Below are 22,697 nucleotides of genomic sequence, written 5' to 3' on the forward strand. Positions count from 1 at the left end.
TTTCCGGGGCGAGAAACAAAAATACCGTTATTAGAATTCCTATTAATGTAAATAAATTATTTGTACACAAATACAGTGCATGCATGAACTACAACTCTTTCGTGGCTGTTTAACTTAACTTTCATTGTTACCAAATCTCATTTTAAGATACCGAGCAACTGCTAAACCCAAGGACTGGACCTTCTTATTCTGTGCAAAGCTGCCCCGCACTTTGGAATCTGTAGTTTAACTTGGACTTCATCCGCCCCCTGGTGGTTATGAGATTACTCGTACCTTCGTTGATTTCCCGGCATGCCAAATTGATACAGTACTACAAGATGGCGCAGGCTATATTTGAAGCGTTAGAAGGTAATTTATAAACTATTTACACCAGATGTTCCCCTTTGTTTCAATAGCGGAAACGCCGTTTTTGAAACGTCTTTGCTCCTTTTGTGCAACCCCTGTGTTTCCAGGCTACCAGACAGCGTCCCTGCGCGGCAGACCTGGCGGAAAAGTGCGCAAAGTACAGTTTTGCAGTATCTCTGATATGGCAACGAAAAGAAAGACGCTTTCGCTGGAAAAACTATATTAGCATGCAGCTTCGTGTGGGTTTTAACGAATGTGGGATTCCGGTGCGCTGGTTTCGTTCATGTGGGTGTGATAATTCTTGGTATCCGTGTAGGAGAAGGGGGGGTATGTGATGCTGGAACAACAGCCGCTGGAGAGGGATTGTGAAAATGGCAGGAAGGAGACAGGCATGTTGTTGGAAAAGCTGCTGCAGATCGATGCAGCATCCCCTTAGAAAAAAAAACACGCTAGGGAGTCCGTGTGGAGATAGCCGTTTTAAAGCCAGACCATGGGTCCAGTGACGTGTGGCCACTTTCCCTTCTGTCTTATTATGCGACAGGGAAGAAATTTGATTGGCGTTTTTCCTCGTTTCCCAGGTGTTACTGGAACTTCACAAGCTCAACATATGCCACCCAAGGACATTTTTGCGGAGACTAATTTAAATCGGTTAGAATTGCATTTCGAGTTATTAAGAAATTTTTTTTGCCTGTTTCTTTCATTCAAACACTAACTTTTGCCATAATATTTTCTGAAGGCTTTAATATTTATTGAAATGTTTTTCAAGACATCTTGATATTCATCCCTAAGGATAACATCAGAGAGGTGGTTAAACCATGGCACAGTGTGATATTAGAGCCCACCTGGAGCACATGCTTCACTTTACGATACCATATAAAATGACGGAACAGATACTTAAATAATATACAAGACAAAAACATTTAAGGGACAGCAAGCTTGTAAAATGTAAATCTGTGTCCTGCTGCTTGAAGGCTACTGCTCTTTTCTCAGTTATATTCCAAACTTCTTCCACAGGCATGGACAACCAGACAGTCCTGGCTGTTCAGTCACTATTGGATGGGCAGGGGGGGGTCCCAGATCACACCAGTCAGAGTGTCTCTGGCACTGCCACCATACAGTCAATGGGTGAGTGCAGCGTTGGGGTGCCCTGGCCCAGAGCACTGGGCAGTGTTCATAAGAGCTCCTTACCAGCTGGAAGTGTGCCTTTCAAGGCTGGCTAAAGTTTTGCAAAGGAACAGGTAAAGGTTTATTCCATGTTGAAAGGAAAAGAAGTGACAACATTTTGGCTGTGGAGCCTTCTTCAGGTAACTATTTTTTATGGGAAACATCATTTCTTAAGTTAAAGGAAAAGTAACTGACAATTGAGTTTGCATTTATCAAGGATGTGACATACTTGTTGTTTGGCTCTGGGTTTTCTGATCGTTACAGTTGCCTGATAAAATTGTCAATCCTTTGACAGAAGAGATTTTGTAACATCTGCTTGCGTTTCTGCTTTAATCGCCCAAAGTCCGAGTGCTGTGTTCACACTAAATGAAATGAGAAACAGAGGCTTGAGGACCCAGCTCCTGGGAGTCAGGCTTCCAGCACTAGGCCGTTCTTTGCCCTGGTGCCAGCCTAGGCCTGACGCGTTTGTCTGTGTGCCAGCAGATGACGAGGACGTGTTTCTGTGCGGGAAGTGCAAGAAGCAGTTCAACTCGCTGACCGCTTTCATGACGCACAAGCGTGAGCAGTGCCAGGCCAGCACCCCCTCCTTGGCCACTGTGTCGCTGGCGTCCAGCAACTCCTACACACCCGTCCCCTCCATCAGCTCTGTGCCACAGACCCCCGCCAGCAGACAGGTAGGGGAGGCAGAGTTCCCTTCTCGTTCACAAACCCAGTCCCGTTCAAACGTTCTCTCTGTCATCAGAGGAAGAACACCATGAATTTTCAGCAGCAGGTGTTTGAGATACTCAAGGCTTTGGCTGCAGGAAACCCAGAAAAGTTTCCTTTTATGACACTATTGACGTCAGTGCACTAAGCACAACAACACCCTTAATCTCTAGAAACAGGACTTGTAACTTACATTGCTTTAGGCTATGGACCACATGTTTTTAAACACTGATACATGAGAGATTTTAGGCTAGAAAAGTCAACAGTCATCTTGATAATGAGGGACAGATCTCATTTGAGCACATTATACCATAGCACTTTCACAGGCTTATCTTATAGGAGTGCTCCTCAACTGGTTTACATATGAATGTCTTTTTCTTTCTACCGCAGCAGTAAAAAGAAATAATAAACCCAAAATAAGTAAAAGTTATCTCAAAGACAATAACAACCTTTATTTAATATAAGAAGTTCAAGTTGGTAGCTACATTAGCATGCTTAGGCTGCAAAAGAACAGGTAAGGGTTAATTCCATGCTGAAAGATAAGGAATCTTCACCCGAGGAAGGCTCCACAGCAGAAACAGTTTCTTTCCTTACCTTTCAGCATGGAATGGACCTTTACCTGTTCCTTTATTTAATATGGTGCATTTCATGATGCTTCATCTCAAGGCACTGTACAGTAGAGAGGCATGCACAAATTAAAATAGTAAATTAAACAGAATTAAATGCTAGAGTATAAAACAGGGTTTGGAAGTGCTTACCGATTTGCAAGTTCAACTAATTTGAACACAGAAAGTGCTATTATTCTAAAACAGTGCAACATATAAGCACAGAAATACCCAGAATTAAAAGGTGACATTATGTACTTTTGCTTCATATAACTGGAGTTATGCAACAAAAATAGCTATTTTAACTTCAGGAGCCCAATACTTATGGAGGACACTGTATGTGAAATGCTTTGAAGATGAAAAAAAGATGCCTTCTCAACTCTGAGCATGTGAACTGCAAAGCTCACATCTGAAATGACGCTTAGAATCTTCAGCTGTGTACTTGGATTGATTCCATTACCATCAGCAGACAAACTCAGGTTGACACATTTGTGTAGTTGATAAGGAGAGGCAGTCAATGTGACTTTGGTATTGCCAGAGTTCAGATGTAAAACATTTTGTTACATTTTGTTGATGTAACATTGTGTAAGCAGAGTAACAAGGCAGATCATGCTCGTTTAATGCATGATGCATGACAACACAAACATGTGTGTGATAAATATAGAAATGAAAGCTGATGCCATACCTATGAATAATTTGACCAGAACATTGTTGTTAAAAGGCAATACTATATATTCTATGTAGTTCTAGATGTATAGTTTTTGTCTAATTTATAGATTATACATTCCACCAGATATAAAACATCTTTGTCAGGTATGTCATGTTTCAATAGTGATTTGCTGCACTTAGGAATTGAGCAGTATTATTTTAACACGTTTTTTAGGTTTTCAGCTACAGTCGTTGCTGTGGTAGGGGTAAATGTTACTCTAGGTGACATTCAGTCTATTGCCTGAGTTGCATCATATTGTATTGTTGTCTGCTGGGATATGCCGTTTATAGACTGCAGTGTATTCTAGTACTTTTAGTAAATACTTATGTTGCTCTTATTCTCTTATTTCTGTGTCAGTATTTTGAGTTTGATTTTCATGTTCCCTATATGTCACAGCATACTGTTCTTCTCTATAGTAAAATATCTCAGGTGGGTAGGTGCATCAGCATGCGTAGGCTGCAAAGGAACAAGTAATAGGTTTATTCCATGCTGAAAAAAAGAAGAGAGAAAACACAACGTTTTGGCCGTGGAGCCTTCTTCAGGTGTGTGAAGAACACACCTGAAGAAGGCTCCATGGCCGAAACGTTGTGTTTTCTCTCTTCTTTTTTTCAGCATGGAATAAACCTATTACTTGTTCATATAGTTAAATATGTTGCTTTGTGTTCCCATTTCAGGTAGGAGTTGTTTAATATAATGTAGATTTAAACATGTTGCCTGTTCATTTAGCTGTGATGGTGGCATGGGGAGGGAGTGGTGAAATCCTGGGGATTTCTTTATCAAAGAAGCATTCTGGACTCTGGTTAGACAGGAGTTCGTGGGATCAGATCCAGCTTGGATAAAAGATAAATATGGGGCGCTTGTGTGTGTTTCAGGAGGCCAGCAGTTGAGGATGAAAGGGTACAGTTCTTACCTTTGGTGTTGCAGTAAAGAGCACATTCTGAGCTGTTGTAACTTAGGTCTAATCCTCCTCAGGAGTCTTAAACCAGGGCAGTTAGTTTTCTTAAATACTGTAGAAAGGTGCTGTCTTTCGAATGAGACGTAAAACCGAGGTCCTCTCTATGGTCATTAAAAAATCCCAAGGTGTTTCTTGAAAAGAGTAATGGTCTTCGGTGTTCTGGTCAAATTTCCCCCTGGCCTTTACCAGTCATGGCCTCCTAATAATCCCCATTTCTGAACTGGCTTCATCATTCTGTTGTCCTCCCCACTGAGAGCTGGTGTGGTGAGCATACTGGTGCACTCTGGCTGCTGTCGCATCATCCAGGTGGGGCTGCACACTGGTGGTGATGAAGTGGGGACCCTATTACCTGTAAAGCACTCCGAGTGGAGTGTCCAGAAAAGCACTGTGTAAGTGTAAGGAATTATAATCATTTTCCAGAGGTGGTGAGCACAAATTCTAAAAAGCTAGTAAGAGCTTTGAACAGTCAGTAATGAACCACTGAGATCCAGTCAGTGATACACCATTAACTCTCCGTTATGCTGCAAATACTGCCTTGTTACAGGTCAGCACTCACTTAAGATATGTTCTGGTACTAATCAACTACTGTATGTGGATTAATAATCTATGTGTAAATGGCATACACCCCAGTTTTCTAACCAGTTTTCTATTAGCTTTAAGAAACATTTATACAAACTATATTTCTGTTTCTGCACTATTATCTATTCTATTATCTTTCTGCACTGGAAAGCATTTTCACTTTGTGTTTTTGCCTGCTGCAGGTGTCCACCTACATCACCGTTCCCCAGTCCCCACTCACTCACACCCTTGTCCAGGGGAACGTGCTGGTCAGCGACGACGTCCTGATGTCAGCCATCTCTTCCTTCACCTCCATGGACCAGCCCATGAGCGCCATGCAGCCGCCCATCCAGGTGAGCATGCAGAACCGTGCAGCCGCAAGGCACAGGATAGAAACAAGACACAAAACATCTGTCTGATAATGAAAACCATATGTATGGGCAAGTCATGCGTGATCTGTAATGATTTGCCTTGCAGAAGAATTCAGGTTCGCTTTATTGCAGGATGCTTGTTTAAGGATACCATCTCTTCTACTTTAAAGGAATTCAGAAAAAAAAACATTTAAAATTTTAAATGAGACACTCGCAATCAAATATTTCTCTGTCTTATTATGAACTGTGAAACATACAAAAATAAAAAGACCGGATCAGTTTAGGAATCTTATTGGAACTGTTCTGGATTTGTGCGAAACTGTGTAGCGTTTGCATGTTCTCTTTGGATGAGTAGTTGTGCTCTGGTTTCCTCCCACCTCCCATACACATTTGGGATTAATACCTTATGATCGATCCATGCAGGCTGTACATGTACCTTGTGCCCTGTGCTTCCAGTGTGGCTCAGGGTTGCCTGACCAGGAATAAGAAGCATCCTGATAATGGATGGATTAATACTATATTTTTCTAACATACTCCTGGTAATTATTAGTAGTATACTGATCTAGGCACCTCATAACACAGATGTAAAATCTTTATCCACAGGTTGATCGGAGTATGTCTGGGTCTTGTTTTTGCAGAGCAATTTGAGCATGCATACAGGTGCGTCGTATCTCCAGCATCCCCCGCCCCCTCCTCATCCGCACCCGCATCCACATCCACATCCGCCACCACCCAGCCACCCGCAGCCCCTCTCCTCACAGGTGCAGGCCAATAACAGCAGCTCTGTGGTGCAAGTGTACAGCACATTGCCCCCTCTGGCAGGGAATGGAAGTGCAGAAGTTCAGACACTGGCCTTGCAGCAGTTCCAGCAGGTACTGATCCTCTCTCCTTGCTTACAAGACTCTGTTTACACCATACTATAGTATATCGCCTTTTTCCCCATGTTTTTGCCACCAACTTTTAGAGAGAAGTAGAAATGTGACAATACATGGGGTTCCTGTTTACAGGCCCCATTAAGGATATTAAAACAGGTACATTAAGCAAATCAATGTTAATTTTAAAATAATTTTTAGTTGTAGCTTCATGTACACACAAAGGTGAGAGCAACACAGCAAATGGATTTAAATTTGACTTATATGTAAAGTACAATTCTACATTTAAGTTACATGAAATAGAGTGCATGTGTTAATTAGGGAATTCTAATACTGTAGAGAGTAAAATGACTTATTTAAACTTCTTTATCAATGTAGTCTACTTGTGCTTCTCGATGTGTCTTTGAACTGCTCTATTAGGGTGTTTTGCGTTCAGAGGACTAAAGAAAATTACATCTCAAACAAAAACAGTTACAAAATAATACAGTAATAAAGTTTTGCAATGATTTTACTAGATGTTTGCCTTTTTTACGCATTAGACTCCCTTTTTAGGGTGATGTTTATGTCCTTTGGACTTAAAGTGGAGGAAGTTTTACATCCCACAGTCACAAAAAGTCAATGACAAAGTGGGGACCCCTGTATCTGAATGTTATTCACCAGTTTGTAATCGAACCTGTAAGCCTTGTGTGGCCTTGGTCTGAAGTATACTGGATGCTTGCCAGTTCTCTTGAGATACTGGGATCCCCCGGTTAATTCACAGGCAGCAATTCCCTCATGGGTGCTGTTGTAAGTGAGGACTTACTTATTCTCCTCTTCTGTAAATGTAAAGCAGTTCCTCTGAAAGCAGTAGTAGAATTTTGTCACCATTGTGCCAATATCAGTACAAGACTGTTACAGTGTGTCTATTCATACAGCAGGTTCTAACTTCAAAAAGAAAAAAAAAGAGAATTTGACAGTTAGTTTGCTTATAAGTAAATAGTTTGGGGAACTTTTAACATGAAGTACCTGGCTTTAATTCCTAGTAAATGCTTACAGGTGTCCAGCCAGTGTGTGGAGAGCCAGGTGTTTACCACACCCCCGGTCTACAGTCCTGGAAAACAAGGATTGAAGACGAAGACCAGTAGCATCACCAACTCCCTGAACAACAGCAGCCCAGCGGAGCTAGGCAGCTTTGACCAAACCGCCAAGGCACGGCGGCCCAGAAACAGCATCGAAGGACCAGAAGGTAGAGTGACAAAACTTCTCAAATTTAAATTCATAGCTCCTGTTTAAAAATCCAACAAACTGCAGCATTTTATCAGCAGGGGAGAAATCTGACTGGGATAGAAAGAAGTGTTATAAAGGAGAGATGAGCATTTGGCCCACCTGTCGTATTGGGTTTCTACTAGAAAAGCATTCAGATACCCTTGTCCAGCCTTGCCTTAATATGTCCCAGAGTTTGAGTTCCACCTTAGCTGGGTAGTTCTGTCCCAAAACCAGATGGCTGACTTTTAGAATAAAGAAAGTGATTGCTAGTGTATTGCTGAACGTGCCTTAGGTGTACTTTATTAATACTTTTGAGAATTTTTGAGAATTTAGAAACCTTGAATTGAATCCTCTGGCATTCTCTTTCCTTTTAGGCTAAAGGAAATCTGTAATTGTTTTTTTTAGGCGGTCCCATGAAAGGCAAAGCCCAAAAGCTGAAATGTAATTTCTGTGAGAAGACTTTCACCAAGAACTTTGATCTGCAGCAACATATCCGCAGGTAATGCCCAGAAAAACAGGCAGTGATCAGGTATTCTGGTTCAGAAATAACGTGGTTTTAACAGAGGTGGGTTCCTGATAGTGACATTTTATTTATGTGGTTGATGCTGTATATAAGGGCAGAATTGGGTTAATAGGGAAATAGAGAACTAATAGGAATAATATGAGTAAGCTATAAAAAGCCACAAAAGTATTCCAAGACATTAGCCAATATATTCAGCTACTTACAAAAGATAGTTTATGACTAAAATGGAGCCTAATGCTTGATATGATCTTGTTTCTCGCCACCTTCATCATTGCTGATCTTTTCCGTCCGTGTGATCTGGATAAAATTCCTGCATGAACGTTGTCTTTGTTGTCTGTTATCTTTGTACTCAAGTGCATGGGCCTGGTTTTCACTGACGGCACATTACCCTTATAATTCATCCACCCTGGAGTGGGCAGATTGTCTGCTGTGAAAATAAAACTAGAGAAATAATTCTGTCCAGATAGAGTGGGGGGACTGATGTGGTCTGTCTTTGATCAGCCACACAGGAGAGAAACCCTTCCAGTGCATCGTGTGTGGTCGTGCCTTCGCACAAAAGTCCAACGTCAAGAAGCACATGCAGACGCACAAAGTGTGGCCCGCGGGCATGGGCACCACAGTGTCCCGTCTGCCCATCACCATCAAGGTGGTGCCAGTGAGCGCTGACGAGGGCACAGGGCAGGCTGGCGAGGAGGAGGAGCGCCACCCAGGTACTGACCAGCCACAGCTCTGCGCAAGGCACAGCCAACCGTTCTTCCAGCCTCTGATATGTTCCTCACATTCTTCTTTGCCAGAGTCACTTTGCTGGTCAAAATCACACTTGCAGGCTTCCGAGTGGTTTGGCCGTTAAAGGCTGTTGTTCCGAGATCAGGCTAAGCTTTATGATCCAGCGTTATGGGTTTCAGCCTGGGTGAGGTCAGTGGTGGCACACCAGGAGTTGGGGTGGGATCAATCAGGCAGGGTTCTCTCAGCTCTTGGAATAACAGCATCTCCTGTGACTTCCATGGTGCCTGCAGGTGTGAGAAGCTCCAGTCCCCCTGTCAGTTCTGAGTCTTGTGTGACAGGTGGGCGGGTCCAAGGAGCTTTGTGCCCTTTTCATGTTGCCCGTGCAGCACTGTGAGCCAAGCCATCAAGAAAACAAAAGGCAATTCCAGTTCGATTACCAGTAATTCAAAGATACATAGTAGCATTACCTAACCTACCAAGAACACATATTGTATTGTTCCATTTTTATTTCTAATAGAACAGGTATACAGGTATAAACAGGTGATATCATCAGAAGGCCATTCATCATGTCACATTTCTTAAAGCTTTTTTCTCAAACAGTGCATCCAGGTCTACAATTCTCTTAAAAAGCACACTTATTTAGCACGACAGGGCAACATATCAAATCAAAATGTCATATCAACTGGTGTCTGTTGGATGTTGTAGGGGAGACAGAGGAGAGGGACAGCGACCCTCATATGGAGATGGACGGCCAGTCCGGTAAAACCGGAAAGTTGCAGAGCAAGCAAATCGTGCTCATCGACAGCTCCTATCAGTGCCAGTTCTGTGCCAGCAAGTTCAGCACCTATTTCCAGCTGAAATCTCACATGACTCAGCACAAGAATGAACAGGTAAGTCAGCACCTACATGCCTGGGACTGATGTACTAAAGCAGCTACCTATAGAATAACATAGTGGAATATCATAGTCTGGCTTTCAGAACAGTATATAGTTGAATCATTGTTTGCACCTAGTCTGTGCCACTTGTTCTATACATTGCAAAGATCAATGAAATAGAAATGGTAGGATGATTATTTATTAAAGAAATAGAGAAATTAAATTTCTGAGATTTCTCAGAACAGGTTTATAATATCATGATCGCTTAAACCCCACGTACCATTCAACTATTGCCCTTTTCCTAAAGAAATAATAATTTGATTTCATCCGAGGCCTAGGAGTTATTTCTAAGTCTTCGTCAAAGTTCTGTGAGTTTTTCGAAATTCTCCTTTCCCCCCCATAAACAAAAATGTCACAACGGGATCATCACTGTGGAAGGCGTATTTCTTGATATCTGTGGCGTGTTTGTGAAATTGGGACAGTCTGATACATGTTCACAGGGTCAGCTCCCCTGCTGGGCGAGTGTGTCACTTCCTGAGGTCACTGCCTGCCTCTTCTGCAGGTGTACAAGTGTGTGGTGAAGTCCTGCTCTCTGACCTTCCAAAAGCTGGACCTCTTCCTGGAGCACATTCGCACACACCAGGAGCAGCTCACCTACCGCTGCCACCTGTGCAGCAAGGTCTTCCCCTCGCTGTTCGAGCTGGGTGTGCACCAGTACTCACACAACCTCTGCCAGCAGCAGAGCCCTCGCAAGGAGCCCAGCTTCTACAGGTCAGCTCGCCCGCGCCTGGGGTCTGCTGATCACAGCACTATATAACACCACAGCAGCAGTGGTCTACCTCTCATTGATTACTGGTAAATAATTTCTAGCCTTTGCTAGGGGACCTGGTGGCACTGCTTTCTATGGACAGCTTTTTAATTACATGACAAAATGCAAGAACGGAATAAGTAAAGTAAATTAATTCCATGCCGAAAACTGGCAAAACACCTGAAGAAGGCTCAACAGGCGAAATGTAGTTTTTCTTCTTTATACTTTCCAGCATGGAATTAACCTTTACACCCTGCCTGTCCAGCCAGTGCACAGTGATGCAGCTCCCCCATTGGAAATGTAAGAAACAGCAAAATCCAGAGATCACAAGTGATCGTCTGGTCTTACATATGCATTGTTGAGGCTGCTTTAGTTGTTTTAATAATTTGGCTCCCTCCAAATTATGAAAATACCTAGATTATATCAGATATTTAATACATAGGAAGGTTTCCAAGGTATCTCCAAGCACGTGTTTTCTGATCTGTGTAGGAGTGATATGCTGAAATCATTCATTTGTAATTTATTACAGACATTTCCTTTTTTTCTTTGTAGAATAACGATGTTGTTTGCTAACTGTTTCACCTTTAGGTGCCCAAAGTGCCAGAGCAGGTACTCAACACAAGAAGCTCTGGAACAGCACCTCCAAACTGCATCCCACAATTTCCCATGTCCCCACTGCCAAAAGGTAAAACCAATTCCAGAGAAAGATGCCAGACATGTAAGGCTGCATGTAAGGCAACATTGTCAGCAGGTGTATTTGAATGACTGATGTTATATTTGCATACAAAAGACATTGTCTTTCTAGTGAAGCAGGAAATACAATGCTGATAAAAAGTATATAAACCCCTTAGGATTTCACATTGGAAACCTAAAATGTTATAAGATCTTAATGTAAGACCTACTAATAGATCATATTAGCCTAATGAAACAAATAAAATAACACATAAGATTTATTTACTCTCAAATGAGGGCAACATTCAGTATCCATGTGTAACAAACTATGTGAACCTTTAGATTCTATAACTGGAACCCCTTTGAGCAGCAGTGACTGCAACTATAAATGTTCTCTTTAACCACTGATCAGTCTTGACATCAGTTTAGAGAAATGTTCACCTATTACCCCTTCCAGAACACCATGAGCTCTGGGGCATCTGAGGGCTCTTTTGCATGGACTGCTCTCTTCAGATCCTGCCACAGCACTTCAGTGGGGTTTCGATCTGGACTTTGACTAGGCCTTTGTAACACAGAGTTTCTTCTGGCGCAGCCATTCTGCTGTAGATCTGATTGTATGTTTATAATCATTGTCTTCTCCGTGACTGACTTTCAGCTTCAGTGAGCCAACTTTCTAGCAAAGTGTCATTACCATAATTGTACCAGGGGTTGACACAGTTCTTCTCAGCTCTGTACATCTCTGTTCTTCAGCACAAATTTGCAGTGACTTCACGATGCTTTGTTACACATGTGACCTAGGCTGTACTCTGACCTACAGGCTCTCGCAGGGGATAATCCATGTTTTTCTGTTGTGTGTCCCAGGTGTTCCCCTGTGAGAGGTACTTCCGTCGACACCTTCCCACTCACGGCGTGGGGGGAAAGTTTAAGTGTCAGATCTGCAAGAAGTTCTTCAAGACGGAGCACTATCTTAAACTGCATGCCCGCATCCACTCAGGTGAGAACTGCACCTGCAGAACTGCAGAGACTAACTGGAGTACAGGTTTTATCGTGCAGAGCTTTGTGCTGTTACACACTGTTTGCATAATAAGTAATGCGTTTTATTTCTATAACATCTGTCTTGTAATTTCCCCAAGGCACTTAACAAAAAAGATACCAGACAACAACAGTTAAATGTCTGAATTTTCCAAACTCTAGCATCTCCAAAATTACCTAATTAAAAGCAGAAAACAGCTGTGATTTAAAAACGTCACATGCTTTCTAAGACTTGACTCAATCCAAAAGAGTTGTATCATTTGTGCTGGAGTTTTGTGTCTGTCTGATTTTAAGCCTGCTAAGTGCGAGCCCGAGCCGCAGGCTTGTCTGGTATCGGCCAGTATTGAGACCACAAAAGGAACCTTCTCTGTTTTCGGCTGGCAGGTGAGAAGCCCTACAAGTGTACTGTGTGTGATGCCACATTCAACCGCAAGGACAAAGTGAAGAGGCACATGCTCATCCATGAGCCCTTCAAGAAGTACAAGTGTCCCTTCAGGTGAGCCGGCGAGAAACCACGTGATAAACCCATAACTACTTTGCACCAAGAGGCATCAGATCTAGGCTTCTCCAGGTATTATTTACACGGCCTTCCCACTGGTGGGATCCAAGGTGTCAGTGAAAGCTGGAAGTTTCACAGCTTGTTGCACAGGGGCTGCATTCTAATGGTTTGTTTTTTGGGGTGCCTAAGGTTGAAACCTAGAAATGGGCCAGGGTACTTTTTACCCCAAGGAAGTTACCACTGGGAGGTAGGTGGGGGTATTTTGTATGGGGTGAGAGAAATATTTGGTTTTTGTTTTCTTGTTGTGTCTTGTTTAAGATAAGATTTGATTGTCCCCCGAGGGATTTTTTTTATGGACACCCAGCCCTCCTGTACATTTAAATAGAATGTTAACAAAAAAAAGAAGAAAAGAAAAACATTGCACATTATTCTATTACAAAAAATACTAAAAACATTGCACATCACTCTCTTGCACATGTATGGTATAACACATGTTATTGTACACAATAACAACATGTTTTTTTAAAGGTGAGATAAGATTAATCAAATAAAATAGCGTATATCAGGGGGCCGGCTCCAACACTGCTTTGTGCTTTTCTGGCTCATAAGCACGTCCATGGTACCATAGACTGGAACTGCTTGAGGCTCCAGGGTGGCTTGTGATGGTGTCGCAAGTGATAAAATTAGTATGGCATAATACTATTATGTGTGCTGCCAGATTGAGTGGCGTAATGTAAGTACTTTGCAGATTTCTGGATGGAAAAATCATAGGAGAATCTAACCTTTCTGCTATTTTATTTATGCAAATTTTTTAAGTTTAAGGCTGGCGTGGAATGCTGTAAGAGTGTTCTCTTGATGACAGCTGATGTGAAGCTTAACGGATACTCCTGTCTAGTTAATTGCTTTGCATCACTGCCTTTGTATATCAGCTACACATGGTGGATCCCTCAAGCTTGGCACCCCTAGCCCTGTCATGGTGGAGCAACATTTGAAACCATTAGACCAGTGGTTTTCAGCCTGTGGGCCACGACAACAAATGATTTTTGTAATTGTAAAAGAGTCGTAAATATATAACATAATAATATAATAATATATAAACATAATAAAAGTCCAGCTTATACCAAAGGCTAGAAAGCCTCATACAATTGGGGAGAATTTATTTTTGCCTGCTGGAAAAGAGATGGTTGGTGTCATGTTAGGAGAGAAGGCCTGCAAGCTGCTAAATATAATATCACTTTCAGACAACACTGTTGTTGAATTAATGAGATGGCACATAATGTAACTTAGCAGCTGTTGCAAAAAGTGCGAGAGAAAGATTGCAACTGGACAAATCTATGGATATTTCCAATCTCCTTGCGTATGTTAGATATGAACATAATGGAGAAGTACATGAAGACTTTCTCTTCTGTAAGCCTTTACCTACACACTCAGCCTCCATAGCCATTTCTGATGTTTTGAATGCGTTTATTGTGTCAAATGGGACAGAATGATCGAAGTGTGTGGGAGTGAGCACTGATGGAGCCCGAGCAATGACAGGGCAACACTGTGGGGTCGTTACACGTGTGAAAGCTATTGCACCGCTTGTGACATCTGTACACTGCAGTTTACATAGGGACATTGGCTGCCCCTAAAAAAATGTCAGAGTGTTTTAGATGAGGCACTTAAAATAGTCAACTTCATAAAGAGCAGACCTGTACAGTCACACTTATTCTGAGTGCTATGTGAAGAAATGGGTAGTGATCATATTAAGCTTCTTTTGCACACTGAGGTACTATGGCTTTCTCAGGGCAAGGTGCTTACTTGGCTTTTTGAGTTGTGTGATAAAGTAAGAATTTTTTTATCCGACTCAAAATTTGAGCTCTCAAATCGTTTCAATGATTTTGAATGGCTCTTTAAATTGGCTTATCTTGCGGACATTTTCAGTCACTTAAATGGACTCAGCCTTGGTCTTCAAGGTAAATCAGTGACGATTTTTCACGTCCAAAGTAAAATAGAAGCCACAATAAAGAAACTGGAAATGCGGGCCAAACGTGTCGACCAGTCAAACTATGACGTGTTTGAGAATTTGTCCAATTTTCTAACAAAAGACCAAATGCAGCTACCAGCCTCTGTCATAAAGTTAATTACAGAGGTCCTGCAAAGTTTGAGGACCCAACTGCGGGACTACTTCCCGGCTCCAGATGTTCTGTTCAGCTGTAGATGTTCCTTTCCTTTTGTTAACCTATGCGAAGAGGCTCTCGATAGTTTGAGTGCAAAGGAGCAAGACAGCCTTGTGGAGTTATCCTGTGCCAGTGCTCTCAAATTGATTTTTTCACACAAATCCTTAAGAAATTTTTGGCTTTGTGTTACTTCAGAGTATCCTGATCTTTTGGGACAGAGCAGTGATATTTTGATGACGTTTCTGACAACATATCTTTGTGATACTGGAATTTCTGCGCTGGTGGCACTAAAGACCAAATACAGGAGTAAGCTTAATGTTGAGCCAGACCTCCGCTTGCAGCTTTCTTCTCTGCAGCCCGACATCCAACATTTGGTATCTGTCAGACATCACCAGCCCTCTCACTAAGTGAGCCAGAAAGAAGGAGCGCAAGTTTACTGCCAGGCTAGTTGTAGGCTATTGAGTGACTGTGCGTTTATGCGGCCATTGTAAAATCTACATGTTGTATATAAAGTAATGGATGGGGAGTTAACATCTACCTATAATTGTTCTGATAGTTATTGTGCATATTTTTGTTTCTCAACGTCTTCATAAGTTCATTGGCACAGAAGGCTGCCCCGCACTTGTGTAAAAATATTCAGTTTGTTTTGATTCCACCCATTCAGTTTTGTTTTGGACAAGGCTAACATTAATTGCATAATATGTCATAATAAAGAAAGAGCTGTACTAGTGCCTTAGTTTTTACAATATATATATTTTTTTATTTATTTGATTTATTTTTTTGTGAGGTGCTGACTGGACTCCTTCTGTAATCAATAAAAGGTCTTTGTAAAGCCATGTTTGCAGCTTGTATGTGTGTATTTTCTCTGATTATCGGTGTTAGTTAGGCTAATGGTGAGATACGGAGCTAGTCTGTTTCAAAACGGTGAGGATGTCCTGGTCCTTTTATGGGCCGTGGAAGTTTTTATGGTCAGTCATGGGGGCCGTAAGCTGTAATAGGTTGGGAGCCTCTGCATTAGACATTCTTTAGAAATGCTGTTGAGCATCTGAATTGTTTTTCCTCCATATCATAATGTATAGTGAGAAGTCAAAGGCCTATATTTTATTGACCAAACACTAGCTTTTTAAAGAAAGAATACATTTTCTCACCTTTGTGAAATGCTTCGCCTTGCAGGACCCATGCTGGTTGCGCAAAAGAGTTTAACAGGCCGGACAAGCTGAAGGCACACATATTGTCCCACTCTGGTAAGTGAAGATTTAGTGAGGAATGTGCTTCACAGGCTTGAAAAGGGTTTGGACAGAGACAGGGATTCTGCCTGCAGGGCATAGAAGAGAGAACAAGTTTCCGAAGAAAGCTCAGTAGGACAACCTGATCTATGTTCAGCACTTCACACAGAAAGTCGATGACAAAGGGGCCTTGAGGCTGCCTGAATCACGCATTCCATGACTTGCAATCTCAGAACAGGCTGTCTGGTTCTTCTCTTTATTCTTTCTTACATCTCTATTCTGCAGTATGTGCCTATGGCATCTACTGGAGGGTGAAGCCATCTATATACACAACACACAATCTGCAGGACGATCAGGCAAAACAAAGAGACTGGCTTCCTCTGTGTGTTAGACTTATTGTGTTTTGTGTGTATTATTGTGTATATGTGCTTGGTTTGAGGTTTGAATGTTACAGGTTAAGACCTTTGAGTATAATAGAGTGGCTGTCGAAAATATTCACCACACTGGGACATTTTCACATTTTATTGTTACAATATTAAAATTTAATCTGGGTTTTTTGTCATTGATCAACAAAAACACTCTAAAAGTGAAAAACAAACTTCTACATTTCCTCTTAAAATATAAATAGAAATCAGAAATATTCACATCACTCAAGTCAGTATTTGTTAAAGGCATAAATTACAGCTATGAATATTCTTGGATAAGTCTGTACCAACTCTGGATATCTGTTTTTCTTTGCAAAGTTTATCAAGGGTCCTCAAGAAGAATGGGTACTGTTGGTTTACAGCTATTTTAAACTTCTGCCACAGATTCTCACTTGGATTGATGCTTTGGCTGGGCCATTCCAGCACATTGAGTTGAGGTTTTGGCTGAATGTTTTGGGTCATTGTCCTGCTGGAAGATGAATCTTTTCCCAAGTCCAGGTCTCTTGCAGACTGCACCAGGTTGTCCTCCAGTACTCTAATTCTGCACTTTGCTGCATATCTTCATGTCTTTCTGGCCTGTGCACAGCAAAGTATCCCCATAGCACCACCACTCTTCACAGTAAGGATGGTGTTCTCAAGATGGTGCTTGCACCAAACATAGTGTGAATGTTCTGAACATAATGTTCAAAAAAGGTCATCAGACCATAGAATCTTATTCCACTTGGCTTCAGTCTCCCATTGCCTTTGGGCAAAACTATAGTTTAGTTTTTTTCCAACAATGGCTTTTATTGTACCACTCTTCAACAAAGCCCAGATTTGTGAAGACCCTGGACACTTTTGGAAGACTGTAAATCCTTTAGGGTTGTCATAGATTTCTTGGTGGTCTCCCTGACTATGGCCCTTTTGACCCAGATACTCTGTTTGTGGACACCCTGTTCTGCACAGATTCAAATATGCTATCCAACATATGTTCTCCATTTCTTTATAATGGACATTACTGTGCTTTGGGGGATATTGAGTGTTTTTTAATTTTCTTATTCCCTTCCTCTGATGGTGCTTTTCGATAAAATTCAATTTCAGTTTTGCTTTGAATGTTCTTTTGTCTTCAGGATGTAGTTTCTGAGTTTGTGTTGAGTTGTTGTACTAATTGGCTGTGGGACCTCCCAAGGATGTATATATTTAACAGAACTCACATGAAGCTCCTCCATTGTACACGGTTGGACTCTAACAAATAATGTGACTTCTTAAAGTCACATAAATCACAAAAATTAAAGACACGTACTTTCACCAGAGCTATTAAGGTGTGTCATAGCAAAGTGTGTAAATACTTAGGCAGTCAATTATTTTCTGCTTTATATTTCTAGCTAATTTAGAAGGATCTGTAGAATGTTGTTTTCACTTTAACATTATAGAAGGTTTTGTGTCAATCATTGTCAAAAAAATCACAGATACATTATGATTCCATATTGTAGCACAATGAAATATGAAAGAGTCAAAGGAGGGTGAATACTTTTGATAGCCATTGTATTTAAGATGATACGAACCTGGTTTTGGAAACTCCTAATCCTTCACCGTCTAAGGGTTTGAAAAGGTGCATTATAAATAAAAGTTATTATTGACTTAAATTTTCTTCGTAGAATGTAAGAGAAAGTCATAAGAAACTTGTAGGTATTCCCTTCTGTTCTGAGTTGTTTTCTTCTTCTGAATTAAAAATAATTCAAATTCACAAGGAAGGTAAGAACAAGTTGGCAGTATATAATAGGTCCATCTATCCAGAATGACACATTTGGTAACAACAGGAAGATCATTCTTCTCCTGTGGGGGAGAAACAGTATTTAGCAAGTGAAGCCTGTTGTCATTTGGGTATTCATAAAGTTTGAATATTACTGCTTAAACATTGTAAAGACTAGAGTGCAAAATGTTACCTTCTTCTTACATCCCGATCAGGGATGGACATAAAGCATTTTTGAGTTCATTTGAAATTGGATCTTGATCTAGTACCTCTTAATGCTTCACTTGTATTAAAGCTTTTGATCCCGGACTTTTTGTAATACTTATAAGAATCCCGGCCGACTCCAGGAAGATGGCACTGTGATGGGTTTGTTTTCTGGTGTTTCAGGAATCAAGCCCTACAAGTGCCAGTACTGTCAGAAGGCTTTCAGCCGGCGGGCTCACATGTTGGAGCACCAGCGGTCGCACACGGACAACTATCGCTTCCGCTGTCCCACCTGCAGCAAGGGCTTCACCAGGCACAAGTACTACAGGGACCACAAGTGCCCGCAGGCCGGCGGGGCTGCAGGGGACGGCGTGGACAGCAAGGGGGGCCCCAAGAAGAAGCCGCCACGCTCCAGGAAGGCTGGGGGCAATGCCAAGGGCAGCGGGGAGGCCGGACTTCCCGGATCGAAGGGTGGGCACGACAGGAAGGGGACGGTTGGCCACACGGAGGAGGGGGAAGGGAGGCTACAGGCACCGCGGTCTGTGCTGTCCATTGTTGGGGGGGAGAAGGGAGGCGGAGGAGCGGGGCAGGGGGAGGATGAGGAGGAGGAGTCTGGAATTGTCGCAGGCGAGAATTCGGAAGCCATGCAGAGCACTACAGACCTGACCCAGCTCCAGGCTGGTGCTGACGCCACACTGCTGACAGTGCCCGTGTTCATAGAGACGGTGGACTGAATTTGTGGACACTGCCGATCACCGATGGGGCAGCACTAGTCTGTGGGTTCCACTGGAGAACAAGAGATCATAACTCCGGCTTAGTGCTCCAGCGGAGAGCTGGAAAGGAGATTGGGATCCTTGCTGGACTAAACAACCTGTTACGTTCCAAAGGACCAAAGTATACCAAAAGTATGTGTATGCTTCATAAGAAATGGTTGCATCAGGGCTCAGGTTACAAATACAGATCAGAGTATCAGTTAGTCCAAAAGGGCATTTGGTACTTAAAGATTTTCCAGGATGTTTTATATTAAAACGTTATGACTTGGCCAAATTTACAGGTATACTTTTTGTACATAAGAAATAGAGCATTCATCAAAAGCAGTATAATACTGCAGTTAAAATGCCATACACATTATTTATAAGATACCAGTTTTTTTTAATGTTTTTACACTTTTAATTTTGGCATCTGATAATTTCATTTCTCAAAATAAAGGCTTGTTGCTGCTAAGAGATGCAGAGCTGCCGTTGGAAAAAAAAGATTAACTGCAATTTTCAAAGTTTTCACATTGTGACAATAAGAATAATTTTCTCAACAAAGCATAAAAGGTAGAAATTCCTAGTGCTTGTTAAGCAAAATGGATTGAACAAGAAACATGTTGGCATGTTCTTTTGGAGTTGAAAGACTTGATTGAGGAAGAATGCACTTCAGTTTCTTCTTTGGTCAAAAATTAAAATCACATTGAAGATTGCCTTCATACATTTATTTGTACTTTTATTAATAATATCTTGTTAGCTTTTACTCAATCAGGCAACCACTGTGATTGCAAGACATGCTAAGTATCTAAACATTTTACATAAACTGTATTTCTGAAAAAGACAGCTCTGTTCTGAGTTTTTTGTCACCAGTTTTTTTTAACAGTTCTGCAAATATTTTTTCCTTCTCTCAATTAAACCAAGAGAGTGTTTATTGCAAGTGTGATATTTTACTGCATAAATGCAAGTTTCTGAATCCTCCATGGTTTTACTAGAAAATTTAAAAACTGCATTTTATATTTTATGATGTTATAAAATTACATCTGCTATTTCTAATGTAATGAAAATGTAATCCATTTTGTTTTGTTTTTTTTTTTAATCAGAAAAGGGGGGAATTAAGAAACTTAATCAAGTTCTTCTGAAATAGTTGTATTGGGAGGACTTGTTGGTTGCTCCAGTATCTCACTGGGCACCATTTCTGTCATTTCCTTTTCCTCGGGCTTTCGCAGAGGAAAGGTTACCTCGGGCTCAGGACAGAAGAGGAATTCATACAAGAAGCCAGCAGCCACTGCTCCCATCATCGGTCCAACCCAGCACACCTGCAGAGAGGAGACAAGTGCATCGGAGACAAGCCTGCTGATCCAGACACAGGAGTTGGTGTATTATGTGAACCTTCGCTACAGAAAAGGGATAGGGATGAATACAGAATTGGTTTAAAGAATAAATGCAAGTCCAAAGAGGAGGTGGTGTAACTTCATATAAGTCACCTGAACTTATACAAAGACATTCAAAAGCATCAGAATCTATATGGGTCAGATTCAAAAAGAAATTGAAAGGGCATAGGATTAGTTGTCAGTTTAGATGATCAGCCTTAGGTCCTTAACAGAATTATTTGTTATTGTAATCAGGAAGGTAGCAAGGCCAAGCACTGTGTTCTGAAAATACAACAAAACCCAAGTATTACATCTACAGTATCTTTATTCTCTTACTGATGCACAAGCAAGGTTCTCAGAAATGTTAAATCCTTCAGTATTTTTATTTGATTCTGTATTAGATAAGCACCACAATTTCCTTGGCCTCTGTCTCAATTTCAACCATCCTGTCTAATCTAAACTTTCTAATACACAAACACCAACAAGTCCTCTTCTGGAGACTCTCCAATATTTGAACAAAAGGGACAGCTGGTATCTGGTTCAGGCAATGTGTTTAAAATATCTTGCCGTGGAAATTTACCTATCAAAGAGAGCGTTCTCACCTGAATAAGGTCTTTATTTCAATATTGCAATATTGGGAGCCCTGCTGCCACTTTGCAAAGTGCAACCAGAGACTCAATTTGTTATAAGCAGTACAGGGTTTTTATAAGATGTTGCGCTGTAAGAGAAAGCTCAGCACTTTGTCCCTTCTAACACTTCCCCTTTCCTAAGACAAAACAGATTACATCATAAAAACGAAAGAAGGAAGCACCACTAGGTTTTTTTTTTCCAAAGCTTATCAATTACCTTCGGCTAATCTAATGACCCAGACAGCATATATTGTTTTGGTACATTGTCTTCTAAAGTAACCTAAACAGTGCGTACTTTGTTGACGGACTGTTTCCTAAAAATCTGCCCATAGCACAGCAGTTACATCCTTGAAATGTATTTTCTAAAAGCACCAATTTATTTTTTCCAAAGCTATCTACATTTTAAGAATCAATTTAATTATTAGATTTCCATTTCAATTCCCTCCTTTTTATTCTTGAAAATGGTTAAAAGTTAGATTCTTTATATGGATTCCCAGGAGGCTCCCATACTTCGGATTCTTGCGTTCTTATCAGAATATACTGACGCGTAAACATATTCATTACCATATTTCGAAGCATTGGAATAATACATGTCATACAGCAACATAAAAACAGGAAGACAAGTATCACAGCCCCTATAATCGGTGTTAGTAACTTCAAATCAAATCAAAGTTTATTTATCAAATGCACAACAATACGGTGTGCAGCAGTAATAATTATAATAATAATAATTGCTTACACTTATATAGCGCTTTTCTGGACACTCCACTCAAAGCGCTTTACAGGTAATGGGGACTCCCCTCCACCACCACCAATGTGCAGCCCCACCTGGATGATGCGACGGCAGCCATAGTGCACCAGAACGTTCACCACACATCAGGATCAGGGGGGAGGAGAGCAGAGTAATAAAGCCAATTCATAGATTGTAGTTGCTGGCAATGAAATGTCTTTTTCTGCAAGCTCACAAAAATTACAAGAATCACAAAAACACAAAAATCACAAAATTGAGGTTGTGTATGCAATATACTGTATACATGTAGTGCAGTTATGCTAAATATAGTGAGAATTGTGTGTCCATGTAGCCATTACAGGTGATTTGCTAAGGAGCTACAGGTTGGCTATTTAGCAGTCTTATTGCCTGGAGGTAGAAGCTGTTCCGTAGTCTGTTGGACTTGGACCGAATGCTTTGGTACCGTTTACCAGACGGTAGGAGGGAAAACAGTTTGTGACTGGGATGACTGGGGTCCTTGAGAATGGACCTGGCCTTCTTCAGACATCTACCTGAGTAGATCTCCTGGATGCTTGGTACCTCACAGCTGGTGATGAGCTGCACTGACTTCACCACCCTCTGCAATACTTTGCGATCCCGTGCGGAGCAGCTCCCATACCAGGCAGTGATGCAACCAGTCAGGATGCTCTCAATACTGCACCTGTAGAAGTTGGCCTGGCTATGTGATGGGATGCCGAACTTCTTTAGCCTGCGGAGAAAGAACAGGCGCTGCCGTGCTGTCTTGACCACAGTGTTGGTGTGGTGGG

General features: G+C 41.5%; 1 protein-coding gene across 4 annotated transcripts; it reads left to right on the forward strand.

The window, feature by feature from the left end:
* The first annotated feature begins 260 nt into the window (after positions 1 to 260).
* On the forward strand, positions 261 to 20,918 carry znf341 (zinc finger protein 341). Of its 4 annotated transcripts, XM_015364554.2 has the most exons (16): positions 261 to 348; positions 1,360 to 1,470; positions 1,990 to 2,183; positions 5,245 to 5,394; positions 6,051 to 6,284; positions 7,320 to 7,509; positions 7,935 to 8,028; positions 8,554 to 8,762; positions 9,484 to 9,668; positions 10,216 to 10,424; positions 11,050 to 11,146; positions 11,995 to 12,127; positions 12,550 to 12,661; positions 15,997 to 16,067; positions 18,594 to 18,881; positions 20,389 to 20,918. In XM_015364554.2, exons 1-16 carry the CDS (start codon positions 318 to 320, stop codon positions 20,517 to 20,519), a joined length of 2,439 nt encoding a protein of 812 aa, XP_015220040.2. In that variant the 5' UTR covers positions 261 to 317; the 3' UTR covers positions 20,520 to 20,918. The 4 variants fall into 4 exon arrangements, with proteins under 4 accessions (XP_015220040.2, XP_015220037.2, XP_015220038.2 ...); XM_015364551.2 differs by lacking the exon at positions 20,389 to 20,918 and having other exon boundaries at positions 18,594 to 20,088; XM_015364552.2 differs by lacking the exon at positions 20,389 to 20,918 and having other exon boundaries at positions 1,993 to 2,183; positions 18,594 to 20,086.
* Positions 20,919 to 22,697: the final 1,779 nt, after the last annotated feature.

This window comes from Lepisosteus oculatus, chromosome 16 (genome assembly GCF_040954835.1).
Source record: "Lepisosteus oculatus isolate fLepOcu1 chromosome 16, fLepOcu1.hap2, whole genome shotgun sequence".
Taxonomy (NCBI): Eukaryota; Metazoa; Chordata; class Actinopteri; order Semionotiformes; family Lepisosteidae; genus Lepisosteus; species Lepisosteus oculatus.